Source organism: Papio anubis, chromosome X (assembly GCF_008728515.1).
Source record: "Papio anubis isolate 15944 chromosome X, Panubis1.0, whole genome shotgun sequence".
NCBI classification, from domain to species: domain Eukaryota; kingdom Metazoa; phylum Chordata; class Mammalia; order Primates; family Cercopithecidae; genus Papio; species Papio anubis.
In genome coordinates this window covers 93,694,544-93,711,529 of record NC_044996.1, presented here as the reverse complement: position 1 = coordinate 93,711,529, position 16,986 = coordinate 93,694,544, and the positions used below count along the sequence as shown (strand labels likewise).

The 16,986-nt window shown below is 41.3% G+C and overlaps 1 protein-coding gene across 3 annotated transcripts; it reads left to right on the top strand.

Moving 5' to 3' along the window:
• Positions 1-2,011: 2,011 nt before the first annotated feature.
• Positions 2,012-11,655, top strand: AKAP4 (A-kinase anchoring protein 4). 3 transcript variants are annotated; one of them, XM_003917718.2, is made up of 6 exons: positions 2,012-2,183; positions 4,302-4,397; positions 5,463-5,513; positions 6,061-6,162; positions 8,001-10,133; positions 11,302-11,655. In XM_003917718.2, the coding sequence occupies exons 1-6, from the start codon at positions 2,157-2,159 to the stop codon at positions 11,455-11,457; spliced, it is 2,565 nt and encodes an 854-aa protein (XP_003917767.1). In that variant the 5' UTR covers positions 2,012-2,156; the 3' UTR covers positions 11,458-11,655. The 3 variants fall into 3 exon arrangements, with proteins under 3 accessions (XP_003917767.1, XP_009195875.1, XP_003917766.1); XM_009197611.3 differs by having other exon boundaries at positions 2,021-2,183; positions 6,061-6,240; positions 11,302-11,633; XM_003917717.5 differs by lacking the exon at positions 2,012-2,183 and adding an exon at positions 2,675-2,817 and having other exon boundaries at positions 11,302-11,633.
• Positions 11,656-16,986: the final 5,331 nt, after the last annotated feature.

Genomic DNA, 16,986 nt, shown 5'->3' with positions numbered 1-16,986 from the left:
ACTATTCACATGTATTCACACACTAATACAATATATTCCTTACTTTGACTGTTTGAACATCCCTTATCCCTCACCTGCCCTCCACCCCCTCTACTCAGTACAGACCAATTTGAGAGCCTCATGAAGAGAAAGAAAAGGCAGTAAATGTACTGTGACCTATGACTGAGCCAGGTCTGCCTTGATTCTTCCCTTACATTTTGCTCATTGGTTTCACATCCAAATGCTGCTCTTACCTGCTCCTGGTTAGCCTCCAGGATGACAGGATTCAGGTGCTCTGGGAGAGTGCTCTAATCATCCATAGTAGTTCTCTCTTTGTCATTTGGGGATTACTAAGACATTTTCTAGGCATGAATCATGGTTGTTCCTTTCTGGGCTGCGAGACACAGAATTTTTGTTTTTGTTTTGTTTTGTTTTTAATCTCTTAGAGATGTGATTTCTTGTGTTTGGAGAATATGTAAACATTTTCTTCCTTTGCTTCATATTCCACAGGGATGAGCCAGACACAGGAGCTCCAACTTTGTCTTTAATCATTGAAAGTTGCCCCTTGACAAAAGGATGGTATAGGAAAAAGCAATAAAGACCCTCTTCATGACCAAACTTTAGTCAGGCTTCTCTGAGCCCATTTCTCAACTAGGCCTCAACTTTGGCCTGTAAGAACTGCAACTTTCAGCACAATTTCATCCACCTGCCCCCAACACATACACACACTAAGAGACTTGAACAAACACTAGCATAGTTTCTATCAGCTCAAGGCCATTTCCCTAGGATGACAACCTCAGCCCCTTTAAAATGCCTTCCTGAGACTACTCAATGCTGCCAAAAGGCCATTTCCCTAGGATGACAATCCTAGCCCCCCTTAAAATGCCTTCCTGAGACAGTTCATTGCTGCCAAAAGAATTTACTGTTTGTTCAGACCAAAACCTGACTACAGCCCCGACTCCCTTTCCTTACAGCGTGTACTTTAGAAAACTTGCAATTGTAAATTCTTTCTCTCTTCTTTTAAGATGTATCTTCTACAACCCAGGACTGTCTTTCTCAACAACCTGGAAGCCATCCCTTTGTAATGTAATGATCAAGAAAAACAAGGTCCATGTCTCCCTGTCTCTATGGGAAGGCAGGAGCTTAGCTTTCTTTTCTCTTCTTTTCTTTTTTTGATTTTACTTTGTTTATTTCATTTCTTTTTTTATAGTTTTTAATTATGTTTTTCTTTATAAACCTGACATTGTGAACGTAGAGAACCTAACTTTAATAAGCACCCATTAGCAAACACAGATGCCCCAATACATTGACCAAGCTCACCCCCATTCAATGTCCTTTGGTACTTTTCCTTAGCACACCCTGCCTTTTGTTTCAGTGGAGTTGACATCTGTTCATCAGAAGTCTCTCTCCTCTACCGCAGTGGCCTGAATAAAATCTGTCTTGCCACCTCTAACAAACTCCAGGCTCTGTTTCTCTTTGACACCATGAGCTAACAGGATCAAAATCATATAGCAGAGTTAGAAGATGCAATCTCAGGGGCAACAGGAAAAAGAATAAATGGAGGTAGAACCAAGAATATGGAACTCTTTTAGGGGATCATCTCAACTGATTGTTAATTCAGATACATTTATTTACATGCGTGCAGTATTAAAGTGGAGATGTAGAGGAAAGACAAGGAAAGACGAGACTTGGGCACAGTGAGAGCCATTTGGTTGTGGGATAATATTTCCAAACTGGGGCTAAACTCAGTAAGATGAGATGAAGGCATCTCAAAGTGTGATGGATAAACCTCTAACACATACTGTAGCCAACAAACCAGCACTGACCAGATTGAAAAGATTAAGTGGAACTTAAGTCTTTTCATGGCCTAAGGAGTCTGTAAAAGAGACCCTGTCTCAACTAGATCAGCCTTTCTCTGGACAACTTATTTCTCATAGGGAAGGTCAGAGCCTGCTAGACCACTCAGAGCACACAGAATCCTTAGAGCCCTCCAACTTTGTGCTGTCACTGTTCTCTATAGAAACAGTGATGTCATGAAGAAGTAACTCTGGTACCAGCTGGCAGTCAAGGCTGTAGGAGGGCATGGAGAGTTGAAGAAAAGAGCAATATCTTGAGGCAGACTGGAAGAGTCATCACAGCATCCAAATCGACAAGAAAACATCATTCCAGGGTCCTACATGATGGCCTACTCTGATACTACAACGGTAGGGACATCTAACTTCTTTTTGACTAGCTAGGGGGGCATCTTAATGGTGACGTGAAACTACAGAAGCTGCTAAGGCAGCCTCCAAGTTTCTATTTTCATACTTTTATTTGGGATACCCAGAAAAGATTTTGATTAACATTTCTCTGTTTCTTTGTAAATCTAAAGATCTCTTGCAACATAACTCTGATTCTCTAGTAGGGATATGATTAGATTGTTCTGGAGGTCTAGCAGGAAATGAGAAGAGAAGGGCTATCTTGATGGACTGTGAGCCGGAGAAAATGTGAGAAAAATGGTGTGTACCCTCATAGAGATACCAGAAAAAGTTTGTCCCACAGCAGGCAGCCTGATGTGCTTTTGATGGGAATAGTTTACTGAGTTTGCCAACATGCCCACCTTTGCTTAGGTTGTGACAGTTTCAGGCATTGTGACCCAACAAACGCTGTTGCCACACCCCAGGGTCAGAGGCAGCAGGGGAAAGCCTGGCCCCTCAGTCTGGTCCAACAGCTGGCAGGGGTGGCAGCCAACTGCAGGTGCCCAAGAACTTGGCACTTCTCAGTTCCATCTAAAGGGGCACATCTCCCTTCTGGGTGTCACGTTTTCAGCCAAACGTCTAAAAGAACTTCATCATCAAGGTAATGAGTTCATAAATTTTGTTTTTCACAGTTCTGTTGGACTTGGACGTACGCTGTTTCTGAATCACATGAGGGACTCTGCCTCCACCTCTTTTTTTACTAGGCTAGTGTTCTCTATCTAGCTCTTGGAAAAAAAGAAACTCCCTCTTCAGAGTGTGTAGGAGTCTTTTCCTGTAACTTTTTCAAGGTTTCACAGAGATTCCTGAAGGAAGAGTTCAAAAAGATCTTGGTTGCGGGCAGGGATGGTAAAGAGCAGGAATGTAGTATTATCATGTGAAAGGATAGCCATTAGAGAATAGCTATTATTAACATGCTGTGGGGGAATAGAGAAGAGGTGGAAGGAAAGAAGGAGGAAGGCAGAAAGAGAAGGGGAGGGAGGGGGAGGGAACGGGGAGAAAGGGGAAGGAGAGAAAGAGGGGATGGGAAGGGGAGGGAGGGAGAGGAGTGGGGAGAGAGGGGAGGGGAGGGGCAGAAGGGAGAGTGGGAGTGGGGAGGGTGGGAAGGGGAATTCAACAGCCCTCTAATACTTGGCAAAAAGGATTTCTCTGGTTAAAATTTGAAAAGAAATCAAATTCAAGCCCCAGATACCAAAACAAGTCTACTGAGCTCTTAACTGTGTGTTCTGAGTATAAATCTCAGGTCTTACGTAGCAAAAATCAGTCACTGGCTTCTGTCATTTCCTTTTTACTTTTAGTTCCAGACTGGGTTGGGAGATGGTGGCCGGGGTGGGGTGATGGTGGAAGGAAGTTGGCAGAGATTATTTTTTCTTTCTAAAATAAATTAAACTTGATCCTATTGGATCAGGGTCTGGTCTTCTCTCAGATTTCTGTCTCTTGGTGTTATATTTATGGTTATTAGACTGGGTTTTCTCACCATTCAGAATCTTGTTCTATATATTGAAATTATATATGTTGTTTTAATAAAAGGGCTATTTATTTACTGCTATTGACTTTAGTCTTTTCCAATGGCTTTGAGTGATGTGTTATAGCTGTTTATTAATTTCACTTTCTTTAGTGTAATGGGAAAGACTGGTTGAACTGGAGTTAGCTAGAATTAAGTTAGAGGGGGTAACGTGAGCTGGAGTTTTTTGAAGGTACTTGAGGGGGTAAAGAAATGTGGAGATCAGAGAGATTTAGTTAGTAGAGTTGGGTAGAAGTAAATCACTAAATGTAATCCCCAAAGTCACTAGATTTCCTTTTAAATTTGATTCCCAGGTCATCATACTCTCATGATTCCAAATACTTGGTGTGGGGAGTCTAAATTAAAGGAGACTATGGATTTTGCTAAAAGATAATGATCCTGAGCATCAAGTTCAAACATCTTAATGTGTCCCCCACTGCTCGCCCCACCAGTCCCTAACCTAAACCTATATATGAAACACAAAAATGGATTTCAGAACCCCTCCAGAGATTTCTTATCCAAACTGATCTGGTTTCCAAAAACCATATATAAGCATTTCAGCTTTCTTTTCTTTCTCTTTCCAGATGTCTGATGATATTGACTGGTTACGCAGCCACAGGGGTGTGTGCAAGGTAGATCTCTACAACCCAGCAGGACAACAAGATCAGGACCGGAAAGTGGTAAGATAAAAAATGACTCATGCCGAGGAGTAGGAAAAATTGGCATATGGGTATACATATCTCTGGGACCCAAGATAAACTAATGGACGATGATACCATGACTTCTCCAAGCAACCAAGCTCAACAAGGTCTGTCAGGGGCCAGCGTGCTCATACATCACACAGAGATAAAAATCAAGGGAGGGGCAGGGTGTGGTGTGATGTAAAGGACCTAGGGAGGGGAGGCTGGGGAGGAGCCTGAGGGGAGGGAGGAGTGGTGGTTGCCTAGCAACCAGCCCCTATTAGTTAAGACCTCTTAAGTCATAATAATATTGGCTAGCTAACAATGTTACCCTAGGACCCCTCAGGAGGGCAAAATGCTTCATGGTCTATTTCCCAAACTTCGAGTAATTTCATAGGGCTTCACAGTCTTCAATCATGTTCAAATGCCACACATATTATTATTTAATTAATTTGTATTTTTACAATGTTTTAAAAATTGACTTACATTTTAAAAATTGCAATCATGCTAAGAAATATTATCTATAATATCCCAGGTTTGATGTTCTAGTATATATTCTCCCTAATGCACAATAAAATTTGCGTATTAAATGCAGAAATGTTTATCCATATACTACTTAAAATATTCTATATTAATGATAATAAAATAAATTTTGAGAAACACTAGTGTAGTAGCAAGTGCCTTAAACTGGAAGCCAGGAAAATTGAGTTCTAATATAAGCTCCACATTTAAGTTTGTCAGTTGGGCAAGCCATTTCTCTTCTCAGTTTTCTCAATTAATACATGTGGATATTGTACCTTGGGCCTCGCTCTGACAGGAGGTTGGTATTCTCCTTTAAGAAATGTACTAATGCTAAGATTCTGTCTGCCTAACAATAATCACAGTATTAACATTTATTGGGTACTTACTATGTGCCAGGAAATCTGCTTTTACATGCTTTCCATATAGTGTCTCAGTTAATCCTCACAAGAACCCTCTGAGGTAGGTGCTATTATCATCTCCAAGAAAGAAATTATGCCCCTTTCTCTAGAGTTTTTCTAAATTCACCCTTCTAATTTGATGCAGATATGTTTTGTCGATGTGTCCACCCTGAATGTAGAAGATAAAGATTACAAGGTGCGTATTCTCTGCTCAGAGTCGGAATCGGTCAGAAGCTGCTGAGAAGGGTTATCAGTGAAATATGAAAAATGGAAAATGTTGGGGGAGAGAGGGGAAAGGTGGAGGGGACTCAGGGGGAAAGCCAGCATTCTCATGAGCCCATGATCCCTGGTTCTGAATTTACTGTCACTCTTGATATCAAGTCTCATTTTAGAAGCCACTTAAGTTGCTGGTAGGGCTGATAAAGATAAAACATGGAAGACAGCATGTCAGAAAAGTTGTTTTTTATTTTTTATTAAAAAAAAACCCATCCAAAGGGTGATGAATATGGTTCTTGAGATTGATGGCTTTGTGAGCATCTTCAGAGTGGGGAGTAGTAATTTGTGGAGGGAAAGTCATCTCATTCTTCAAAGACTAGATAGCCTCAGAAGCCTACCTCTCCTGCAGAAAGAAAAAAGATAAAGGAAGTCATAACATTCACAATTTGAAGTAATAGCCTAGGTGGGGCAGCTTGGAGAAATCTCCAAAAGCAACTGTCTAAGAATCTCACCATTTAATTCCATAGGATGCTGCTGGTTCCAGCTCAGAAGGCAACTTAAACCTGGGAAATCTGGAAGAAAAAGAGATTATCGTGATCAAGGATACTGAGAAGAAAGACCAGTCTAAGGTACACTTAGCCTCTGAGATTCCACCACTTCTATTCTCAGAGCTCAATGATGAGTCTGCAGACTCTGGATCAGACATGGTAAGACAACTACTGTCAAACAGGCTCATCAATTTGAATACTATGACATTCTAGAGAACACAGGCCTAAGTTCAAGACCACAGTAAGTTCAACACACAGGTACTTAATAATGGCACTAATCACAGAGGCTCAGAATGCCCTCTCCTGATTTCCAGCTACCCGTCCAATCAGAATCACGCAAGACTATTTGTAATGTTCTTTGCTGGTTGGTAATGGACCTGTGTGCCCCACATTGCCCAGCATCCAGCAAGGAAGAAAGAGGGGTATGGAGCAGAGACAATCCGTAACCAGCAACAATTTGAGTGCCTCGTCCTTACCCTGTTGTCTAAGAGATTACCTAGGCTGTTGAGTAGCTTAAAGTTAGAAGCAATTAGACTTGCATGCCACTGTGACATACAAACTCCTTTTGGTTTTGTTTAAGTATCCAAAATTACATCTGTTAGGGTTCTGGCTTTGGGAGGGCACTGGAGCATACAACAAGTCACCCTCTCATGCCTACAAGCCTGGAGTGGCTGGTAATGGGACAGGATATTTGACTTTAATGCACAGGAATCAAATGTTTCTTGTTCTGTGTCTCTAGGCTCATATTATAACCAAAACATTATTTCTGACCCCAGACTCCTTTGGAGTGAAAGGAGTGGCCCCTAAGGAAGGAAAAACAAGTTTACATTACAGTATCCAAAGAGTTTTCAGTTTATTTCGGTATAGCCAACTCAATTTTGGAGTCTTAAGAAAGGGATAAATTATACCTGGCATTGATTTTTGGAAAAGCAGCCCATGTTTCCTACATACAGTGCAGATCTGCTTGATTGTAACTTAAGCTCGTTTGCAAAAAGTTGACTTTATCATGACCTCACATTTCTAGAAATTCAGTGAAAAGAGAGGAGATGAAGCAATAGAAGGAGCAGAGGGCTTGGCAGTTAGTGTTGGGTGGAATATGTGTATATAGTATAAATATAGCATAAATTGATACCCAATTTATGAATATACATAGTCATTATACAATCACCTGTTTACACATACTCATATTTTAACATACATATACATTAATATATTAAAATTGTATCTTATATTAATGTGTGTGTTAATATATGAATTTATGCTTTAACATATATAAATGCATTTATAGCTGCATGATACATACTAGTGAATTTATATACACACATATATGCAGATTACTCAAATTGACTCATTTACATATTCAGAGACACACGGACATAGACACTCATATTTTGACATTCACACATGTACAAATATGCATACTAACATGCACATGTCAGCCCATACAATAGACATATACAATAGGTAATGATGTCAACACATTGTTACACATGCTTAGACACAGTCACACATATGCACACACACACAGAGGTGCATTTTCACACACTAACAATACAGAATGGCACATTCTCACATCTATTGAGATGTTCACACATGTTAACTGCTATATTTCCATGCATATATACACACACAACAGACACACTGACACATTTTTGACCCATTGAGATACAACATATTCATATGAGTTGGCAGACATATATTGATAACACTTGTATATAGTTAAGTATACACATGTATATACTTTGAACTTTTGTTGCTGCCACTTCTGCTTGAATGTGTACTAATGGATATAACTGGATGTTATGTTCCCATACAAACTCTAAAAGGTCAAATCCCTAATCTGATACATCTTCTAAATAAAATAAGGGAAATAAATAGCCTACCCAAACTCTTATGGATAGGTCTTCTTCTTTTTTTAGACGGAGGGATCTGTGTGCCTTTTCAAACAAGCTCCCTCTGATCCTGTAAGTGTCCTCAACTGGCTTCTCAGTGATCTCCAGAAGTATGCCTTGGGTTTCCAACATGCATTGAGCCCCTCAACCTCTACCTGTAAACATAAAGTAGGAGACACAGAGGGCGAATATCACACAGCATCCTCTGAGAACTGCTACAGTGTCTATGCTGATCAAGTGAACATAGATTATTTGATGAACAGACCTCAAAACCTACGCCTAGAAATAGCAGCAGCTAAAAACACCAACAATAATCAAAGTCCTTCAGCTCCTCCAGCCAAACCTCCTAGCACTCAGAGAGTAGTCATTTCCCCTGATGGAGAATGTTCTATAGATGACCTTTCCTTCTATGTCAACCGACTATCTTCTCTGGTAATCCAGATGGCCCATAAGGAAATCAAGGAGAAGTTGGAAGGTAAAAGCAAATGCCTTCATCATTCAATCTATCCATCCCCTGGGAACAAAGAGAGAATCAGTCCCCGAACTGCTGTGAGCAAGATTGCTTCTGAAATGGCCCATGAAGCTGTGGAACTGACCGCTGCAGAAATGCGTGGCACTGAGGAGGAGTCCAGGGAAGGTGGCCAGAAAAGCTTTCTATATAGTGAATTATCCAACAAGAGCAAAAGTGGAGACAAACAAATGTCCCAGAGAGAGAGCAAAGAATTTGCAGATTCCATCAGCAAGGGGCTCATGGTTTATGCAAATCAGGTGGCATCTGACATGATGGTCTCTGTCATGAAGACCTTGAAAGTGCACAGCTCTGGGAAGCCAATTCCAGCGTGTGTGGTCCTGAAGAGGGTGTTGCTAAGGCACACCAAGGAGATTGTGTCCGATTTGATTGATTCCTGCATGAAGAACCTGCATAATATTACTGGGGTCCTGATGACTGACTCAGACTTTGTCTCAGCTGTCAAGAGAAATCTGTTCAACCAATGGAAACAAAATGCTGCAGACATCATGGAGGCCATGCTGAAGCGCTTGGTCAGTGCACTTATTGGTGAGGAGAAGGAGACTAAGTCTCAGAGTCTGTCATATGCATCTTTAAAAGCTGGGTCCCATGATCCCAAATGCAGGAACCAGAGTCTTGAATTCTCCACCATGAAAGCTGAAATGAAAGGGAGGGACAAAGGCAAAATGAAATCAGACCCATGCAAGACGCTGACTAGTGCTGAGAAAGTCGGTGAACACATTCTCAAGGAGGGCCTGACCATCTGGAACCAAAAGCAAGGAAACCCATGCAAGGTGGCTACCAAAGCATGCAGCAATAAAGATGAGAAAGGAGAAAAGATCAATGCTTCCACAGATTCACTGGCCAAGGACCTGATTGTCTCTGCCCTTAAGCTGATCCAGTACCATCTGACCCAGCAGACTAAGGGCAAAGATACATGTGAAGAAGACTGTCCTGGTTCCACCATGGGCTATATGGCTCAGAGTACTCAATATGAAAAGTGTGGAGGTGGCCAAAGTGCCAAAGCACTTTCAGTGAAACACCTAGAATCTCACAGAGCCCCTGGACCATCCACCTGTCAAAAGGAGAACCAACCCCTGGACTCCCAGAAAATGGATATGTCAAACATCGTTCTAATGCTGATTCAGAAACTGCTTAATGAGAACCCCTTCAAATGTGAGGATCCATGCGAAGGTGAGAACAAGCATTCTGAGCCCAGGGGAAGCAAAGCAACTTACATGTCCAAGAGATCTGACAAAGGGGAAGAACAATGCCAGGACCATCAAGAACTTGACTTTATCAGTGGGATGAAGCAAGTGAACTGGCAATTTATAGATAAACTGGTAGAATCTGTGATGAAGCTCTGCCTTATCATGGCTAAGTATAGCAACGATGGGGCAGCCCTTGCTGAGTTGGAAGAACAAGCAGCCTCGGCAGATAAGCCCAATTTCAGGGGCACCAGATGCATTCACAGCGGTGCAATGCCACAGAACTATCAAGACTCTCTTGGACATGAAGTAATTGTCAATAATCAGTGCTCTACAAATAGCTTGCAGAAGCAGCTCCAGGCTGTCCTGCAGTGGATTGCAGCCTCCCAGTTTAACGTGCCCATGCTGTACTTCATGGGAGATAAGGATGGACAACTGGAAAAAGTAAGTAATGTATTAAGGCACAAAAAGAAAGTTGGAATGGGCAGAGGCAGGGAGGCAGCATTGTACTTTGAGCCCAAGATCATTCCAGTTTCAAGTCTATTCTTTACCGTGTGCTTCATGAATTACTTTCACCTCATAAAAAGACACAAAAATGGTGAACCACTAGCTAAGTGGGCACCTCAAGGCCTGTGCATTTCCACCAAGAGGAGGAGAGTGAGATTAACGCATTTCATCAGTGACCCTTTTGACAAACTATCTGGTAAAACATTAGGGAATGATTAAGTCTCATGTTTTCAGTTTTAAGATCCCCCAAAGTACTCTAGAGAGGAGGGAACAAAAAAGGAAAATGGAGTTCCTCCCTCCCTCTTGAGGCGTTGGAAGTATCATGGACTAATTTTGTGTTTGACCTACCAGAAACAGTTTGAAACTTGTCTCTTACTATTTTCCCTATGCTCCTCCCCCAAACTCATGGGTCCTGCAAGTGCCCTGAGAGTCCTGTCTCCTTAAATTTTATGCCCTAGTTGCCTCACTTGCCTGACCCTAGTCCTGGCCCTGCTCCTTAGATTCCACGGAGGCCAGCATTCATACATTCATACACATACACATGCACATTCTCTCTGTCTCTGTCTCTGTCTCTCACACACACACACCCCTACCTGACAGCTGGGTTTCCTGCATTAGATGGATTCCAGAAACATCAAATACTTAACCAACTTATTTTCAGTCCAGGAGCCAAGGCCAGACAATCCTCTGTACTCCAAGTCTCACACTTTTTTAGGGAGGTGGGGGAATGGCAACCCCAAACCTTGACCTAGCAATCAGCACAGACTAACTGAAGGGTCCAGCATCTGGTGAAAAGTATTTAATGAACACAACTAATTTCAGAGTGTGTTTTTGAAGCTCAAAAAATAAAGTATCTTTGGCATTTTGATCTATGACATTAGAGAAGGTTCAAGGAAAAAGGAAAGATGTGTCAGCAGCCTCTAGTCATGGATCTATGACATGCTGTACCCTAATCCTAGAATCATGGGCGGGAAGGTGGTGGGTGTGGGTGAGGAGGTAGGAGTTGAGGGGGTTGGCTGGTAGAAGGGTGTTAGTTCACTTTGTCCAGCAGGTCTTTCCTCTAAAAAGCATCACGCAGCTCACACTAGCTCTGTTTTCCCCACAGCTTCCTCAGGTTTCAGCTAAAGCAGCAGAGAAGGGGTACAGTGTAGGAGGTCTTCTTCAAGAGGTCATGAAGTTTGCCAAGGAACGGCAACTGGATGAAGCCGTGGGAAAGGTGGCCAGGAAACAGTTGCTGGACTGGCTGCTCGCTAACCTGTGAGCTGACAATTTCTTTGACTCGTCTTCATCTTAGCCCCCCTAGCAGCATTCCATCCCAGCCAGAGCACCACCACCATCAGGCCAGTCAACTGCACAATACACAACTGTGTTTCCCAATACACTTGAGCAGTTGCCTGTGAATGTAAGAGGTGTCAACAAACTGGGAAAGAAAATGAATAAAAAAAAAAATTAAAAAAATTGTGTCGTTTTTTTGGTCAGCTATTTCCAAGACAAGGGAAGGGAATTGGTCCATTTTCCAGGAATGGTGACACAGTGTTGGAGTTGTATTCAGATCTCACCCTGGATTATTTTCTGAGCACCAAAGACACAGGGATATAATCCATGTCAAGGTCCCTAAGTAATCTGGTTTGTCCAAATAATCTCAATTCACAGTCTATTTAGAGTTTTCCCACCTGTGGCCTTCCTATTTCTCCCTGAACTGCACATCTAACTTGATAATCCCCTTTCTAATCCCAAGGATACAGCTTTCTTGGTTTAGTTGAAGAAAGTGTATAACCATTACCCTGCCTCGCTACACACACATCCCTCAAAAGTGTTCACCGCACATAGCTAAATACTACCCAGAACTACAATGGGATCTGATCCTCTCCCGTGTGTGAATAAAGCTTCCTTATAAGGAATTTCCTTCAATTGATGAGATTTCCTTATCTTCTTCCAGTCTGAAAGAAAAGTTTTCCAAGAACATAAACCTCTAAGATGGGTAAATTCCTTTGGGGCCCAATGTCCCAGTGTCTTCTCTGGGAATAACAGTAAGTTCCCAGATTTGTTCTATGTGTCCTATAAGTCAATCATAGTGCTAGCATTCACTGCAAATCAGATCAAGACAGTGGTTTCAACCCTGTGGACCTTGTTAGCTAGTTTGGTGTGTGCTCTCATGGCACGTTTTGGCACCCTTGAAGCGTTGCGACTTAGTAGAACCAAGCACAGGATGGGGTGTCCTTCTGGACTCAACAGTCAAAGCTTTACCTCTTACTAGTCACATGGCCTTAGGTAATCCTGCAGACTGAGCCTGTTCATCTGCAAAGTGTAGCTAAAAATTACCTTACGTTGTTTATAGGTTAAACTAGAGGAATGGATGTGATGGTGTTTTGCACAGGGTGGATTTTGTTGCAAATGTAGATATGTGAATGATACGTGACTTTTAATGCTAGTCCTAACACAGGAGTGCCCTCTTGATACATTTCAGAACTGAAAGCATATCCTCTGAGTATGGGACCCAGAGGGACACTTTTTGGGAGAAGTTAAGCACACAGACAAACTTTGCCAACTTCTCCACAATGCCTGACCCAGTCAGATAGAAGAAGTAAAGGCAAGCTTCTTCAAAGCAGGATGTTTAAAACTCTCCAGCCCGGCTGAAAGCTCATCGAATGTTTTTCAGTCTCACCCCACACCATTAAAATCTTTGGAGTTGAGCCATCACAGATCCTTCTCTTTGCCATTGAAGAAAATCCTTAATAAACAAATCTCAAGGCCAGGGCTACATGTCTAATGACTCAGTCCTCCCTGAGCACAGCTGGGTCCCATAGCAGTTTACTTCCTTGATTAACTTGGCTCTTACCTTGCTCCTGATTTTTATTATGAGGCAGCCTTGGGGATTCCTTGAAACATGGAAATAGAGCAAAGGAAGTTACATGTTCTGTTAAATGAAAGGGGCTGGGGCAAGATGGTCTCTCAGGGCCTTTCCAGTTCTGACATTTGAGAATTTTACGAACAAGTTTCTTTTCCATAATTTCTAAAGGAAACTTGTGTGGATGGAATAAGCTCAGGGTGAGGAAACTTGATTTTTGCCAGAGCTAACTGACAGATTCCAGCAGAGAAAGGAATGCTTTGGGCCACAAGGACCCTGACAAGGGTCTGAAGGAGCTCAATAGCCCTTGGGGTTTATTTCTGGAGAATAAGACCCTGGCCTTTGACCTCTCTAAATGAAGAAGTAACCCCGGGCATCCCAATAGCAATGCGGCCGTGCTCAATGCCAGCAGCTGGAAATGGACAAGGACTTCTGCTGAGCTGAGAGTCTGGCATATAGTAAGAAAGAGGCGAAAGGAGCAGAAAAGGAAAACATGATTCTTTCCTGGCAGGCGGTACAATTGGCTTAATAACAGTTTCAGTCTCTCTGATATCAGGCTTCCATCTCAAAAGAAAATTATAAGCAAAACTTGTCTGGGAGGTTATTACAAGGCCAGGACTAGACTGGAATGAGGTGAGAGAGGTACTTGCCTCAGGGATCAAAAACTCCACAATCAAATAATATTTTAATAAATCAAAATTAATGCCAAAAAACCATGATGAACAAAATATCAAAAATTTTTATACACAGGATCAGTAACAGTGCCATGCCAAGCCATAATGGAGCCTGAGGCAAAAGGAAAAATTAATTTGTAAAACTGTTCATGGGAGTAATGTTAGAGAAACAGGAGCCTAGGAGAGCCAGGGTGACACCATTTTAAAATCAATTCCATGTTAAAACTAGCAAGACACGTTCCTTGCCAGTCACCGCCCGTGGTCATAAGATGTTTATGGCTGAGAAAACAGCTTAATAATACCCGTAAGGATAAATGCCCACGACAGCAGAATGTCCAGATGTCCCAATATCGCATAACAATATATGCTTTTAAGTTGATTATAGTCATGCTTTGATGTGCTTACACGCTAAAATGCCAAGAATAGTTTTCTTTACATCAGCAAAATAATAAATTGTCATGCTGTCAGCCCACCAGCACATAGACATAACTTAGTTTTACATAGAAAATAAGACCACTAGATAAGAAAACTTAAAGACAAGTCGTTCCTCCTCTTGCTTCCTGAGGACGCCCTACTCTGAGTAGCAGCTGAGGAGGCTTTACTCTGTAACTGAGTAGCAGCGTTCAATAAACTCTCTCTTCTCCATGCGCTCTACAACTTGCCTTGAATTCCTTCCTGCCTTAGATCCAAGAACCCTCTCTTGGGGTCTGGATCAGGACCCCTTTTTCTGACAACAGTAACACTTTCTGGGAGATTGCCAAGGCAGCATTTAGAGAATATGTTCCCCTTAAAGCCTATATCAGAATTAAAAAAGAAACAGTGACATCCTGCCTAAAGAACTTAAAATCTTTAAAGAAAAATAAAATCCAGGTTTAAAATCCAGTGTAAACTCAAATCCAGGTTTGCCTCATGTCAAATAACAAATTAAAAGTTTAGAAAAGGGGAAATAAAATTTGGAACAAGGAAAAAAACCAAACAAGGAAGGCAGTTTTGCTTAAGTCTTAAGAAATCAGAAATCAGAGACGTAGTGGGGGAGGGTGGGTGTTGCAGTGTTCTCTCTCTTGTTTAACATGATAAGAGTACAGCCTTCCGCCCCCCCCCCGAAAAAAAAAACAAATAAAAACTCAGATTTATTCTGGGTAAAAACAGGAACCACACTAGATTACCCGTGTTAAAATTCTACCTTAAAACAATTCTAATAATGAAAGAAGAAAAATAAACAAAAAGTAGAAATACAGGAGAGAGAGAAAAAAAATGCCACTTTTGCAAATCATATATTTGTACATCAGTGAAAATCAAATCCCCAAATACCAAAGGTAAAGAAGGAGTTTTGCAAAGGTATTAGAATAGGAGATACTGGTGAGCTGCAATAATTTGCCATCAATTAAAACAGGTCCAGCTGCTTTCTCCCCAGTGACTCAGAGACATGTAAAAAGTTCACTGCTTCTCCTGAGCCAAAGCCTCTGTGGTGTCAGAACATAAAATAAATCTAAAAGAATCTGTTGAATTCCTATATCCTAAGGCCACCCTGCCAGAAAGAGGAGTCTACTTACAATTGTGACAACAATATTAAACACTTGGGTATTAAAGGAGGCAAGAAATGACATTTACACAGCACTTATTGAGTGCCAGATACTACTCAGTGCTTCAATGTTTTCAAAAACCTTGTGAGACGGTTTCTTACCAGCCGCGTTTTATGGATGAGAAATTAGCGAATCAGGCCTTTTGCAAGGTCATCTAACCAGTGAGTGGGAAAGTTGGGATTCAAATCCAGGTTTGCCTCATGTCGAATACTATGCTGTTTCCATCCTATCACACTGTCTTCCCATTAATCCAGATCCATGTTTATTAAAGAACAAACTATAAAACAAGAATGAGAAAAATAAAAACAGGCGAATAGTAAAAATAGACCATGCTCTTGACTAGTAAAACTAAATTCAACAAAACAACACTCTCTAATTCAATATACAGGTCTTATATAGTGCTAAATCAAATATTTATGGGATAGTTTCAGTGTCTCTCCCAAGATACTTATTAATTGCAAAGGGAAAAGTAGTAACTTTGCAATGGAGAAATCTGTTAGTCACATCTTAATTAGATGATCAAGGCCAGTATCACCAGGAAAGACATAATGATATCATGTATCTCCCAATATAATGTGATAAGAAGGGCATATCGCTTCTGTGGTATTCTTGCAAAAAACACATAACCCTAGTCTAATAATGAGAAGCCATCAGACAAACCCAAATTGAGGGACATTCTACATAATACCTAGCCAGAAGTGACTGTGAAGGTCTCAAGGGAACAATTTAGGGTGATGGAAATGTTCTATATATCTTGAGAGAGGCAATGTTTAACACAGGAGTCTATGTTTCTCAAGACTCATTAACCTGTATGCTTAGAATCAGTGAACTTTATTCTATCTAAATTATGTCTCAATAAAGTTAATTTTAAAATGTTTAAACTTAATAAGTACCTATAAGGAAAAAAATTCCCTTTCCACTGCTAAAAGTTTCTTTGCTCTCCTGCCTCTTTCCAGAAAATCTCAAATTTAGCAAGTCTTTCTGACTTTGGGCTCTGAGCAACCCTTACCTTGCAATCCTCCTTCCTGCTACAGCCACTTGTCTGTGGTGGCCCCGAGTAGGACCTTGGAAATCCCCTCCTCATGAGGACTTCTCTCCCAGAACCTAGCTACATACCCAAAGTGAGAAGGTCTCCAGCTCATCTCCTGCTTGTCATGAAAGTCACCTCCCCAGAAAAACCCTCCTTTATTCACTACCTTATCGCCCATAATTACTTTGTATCCCACTGCCCTGTTTAATTTTTATTGCACTAACTGATATATACCTTTTATTGTTATTTACTTGCTTATTGATTGTCCTCTTCCACTAAAATGGTAACTTCAGGAGCAGAGGGACCTGTCTGTCTTGCTCACCACTGTACCCTCAGTGCCCAGCACAATGCCTGGCACACAGTAGTCATTCAATAAACGTTTATTGAATAAATAACAATCCATCTAGTTCAGTGTCTTCTGGTGGACAAGAATAACATTACATGGGAAATCATAAAACTTCTCATTAACCATGGCCATCTCACTTCATATAGCCAAGTCTTAGTTTTCTTACCTCAAAAATTGGGATTCTAACCAATAGTCTTTTATACCTACCTCTTTAGAACTGTTATGTACATCAAAAGAGGCAATTATGTTTGAAAATATACCTAAATGTGCCCACTAAAGCTTCAATGTGGTTGGGCACGGTGGCTCTGA

What these genes read in the sequence shown, in the direction of transcription:
- AKAP4 (XM_009197611.3), top strand. Translation starts at nt 2,157, where the DNA reads ATGATGGCCTACTCTGATACTACAACG. An exon ending in CCTACTCTGATACTACAACG is followed by an intron (nt 2,184 to 4,301) that starts GTAGGGACATCT and finishes TTCTCTTTCCAG; the next exon opens with ATGTCTGATGATATTGACTG. An exon ending in CAGACTCTGGATCAGACATG is followed by an intron (nt 6,241 to 8,000) that starts GTAAGACAACTA and finishes TTCTTTTTTTAG; the next exon opens with ACGGAGGGATCTGTGTGCCT.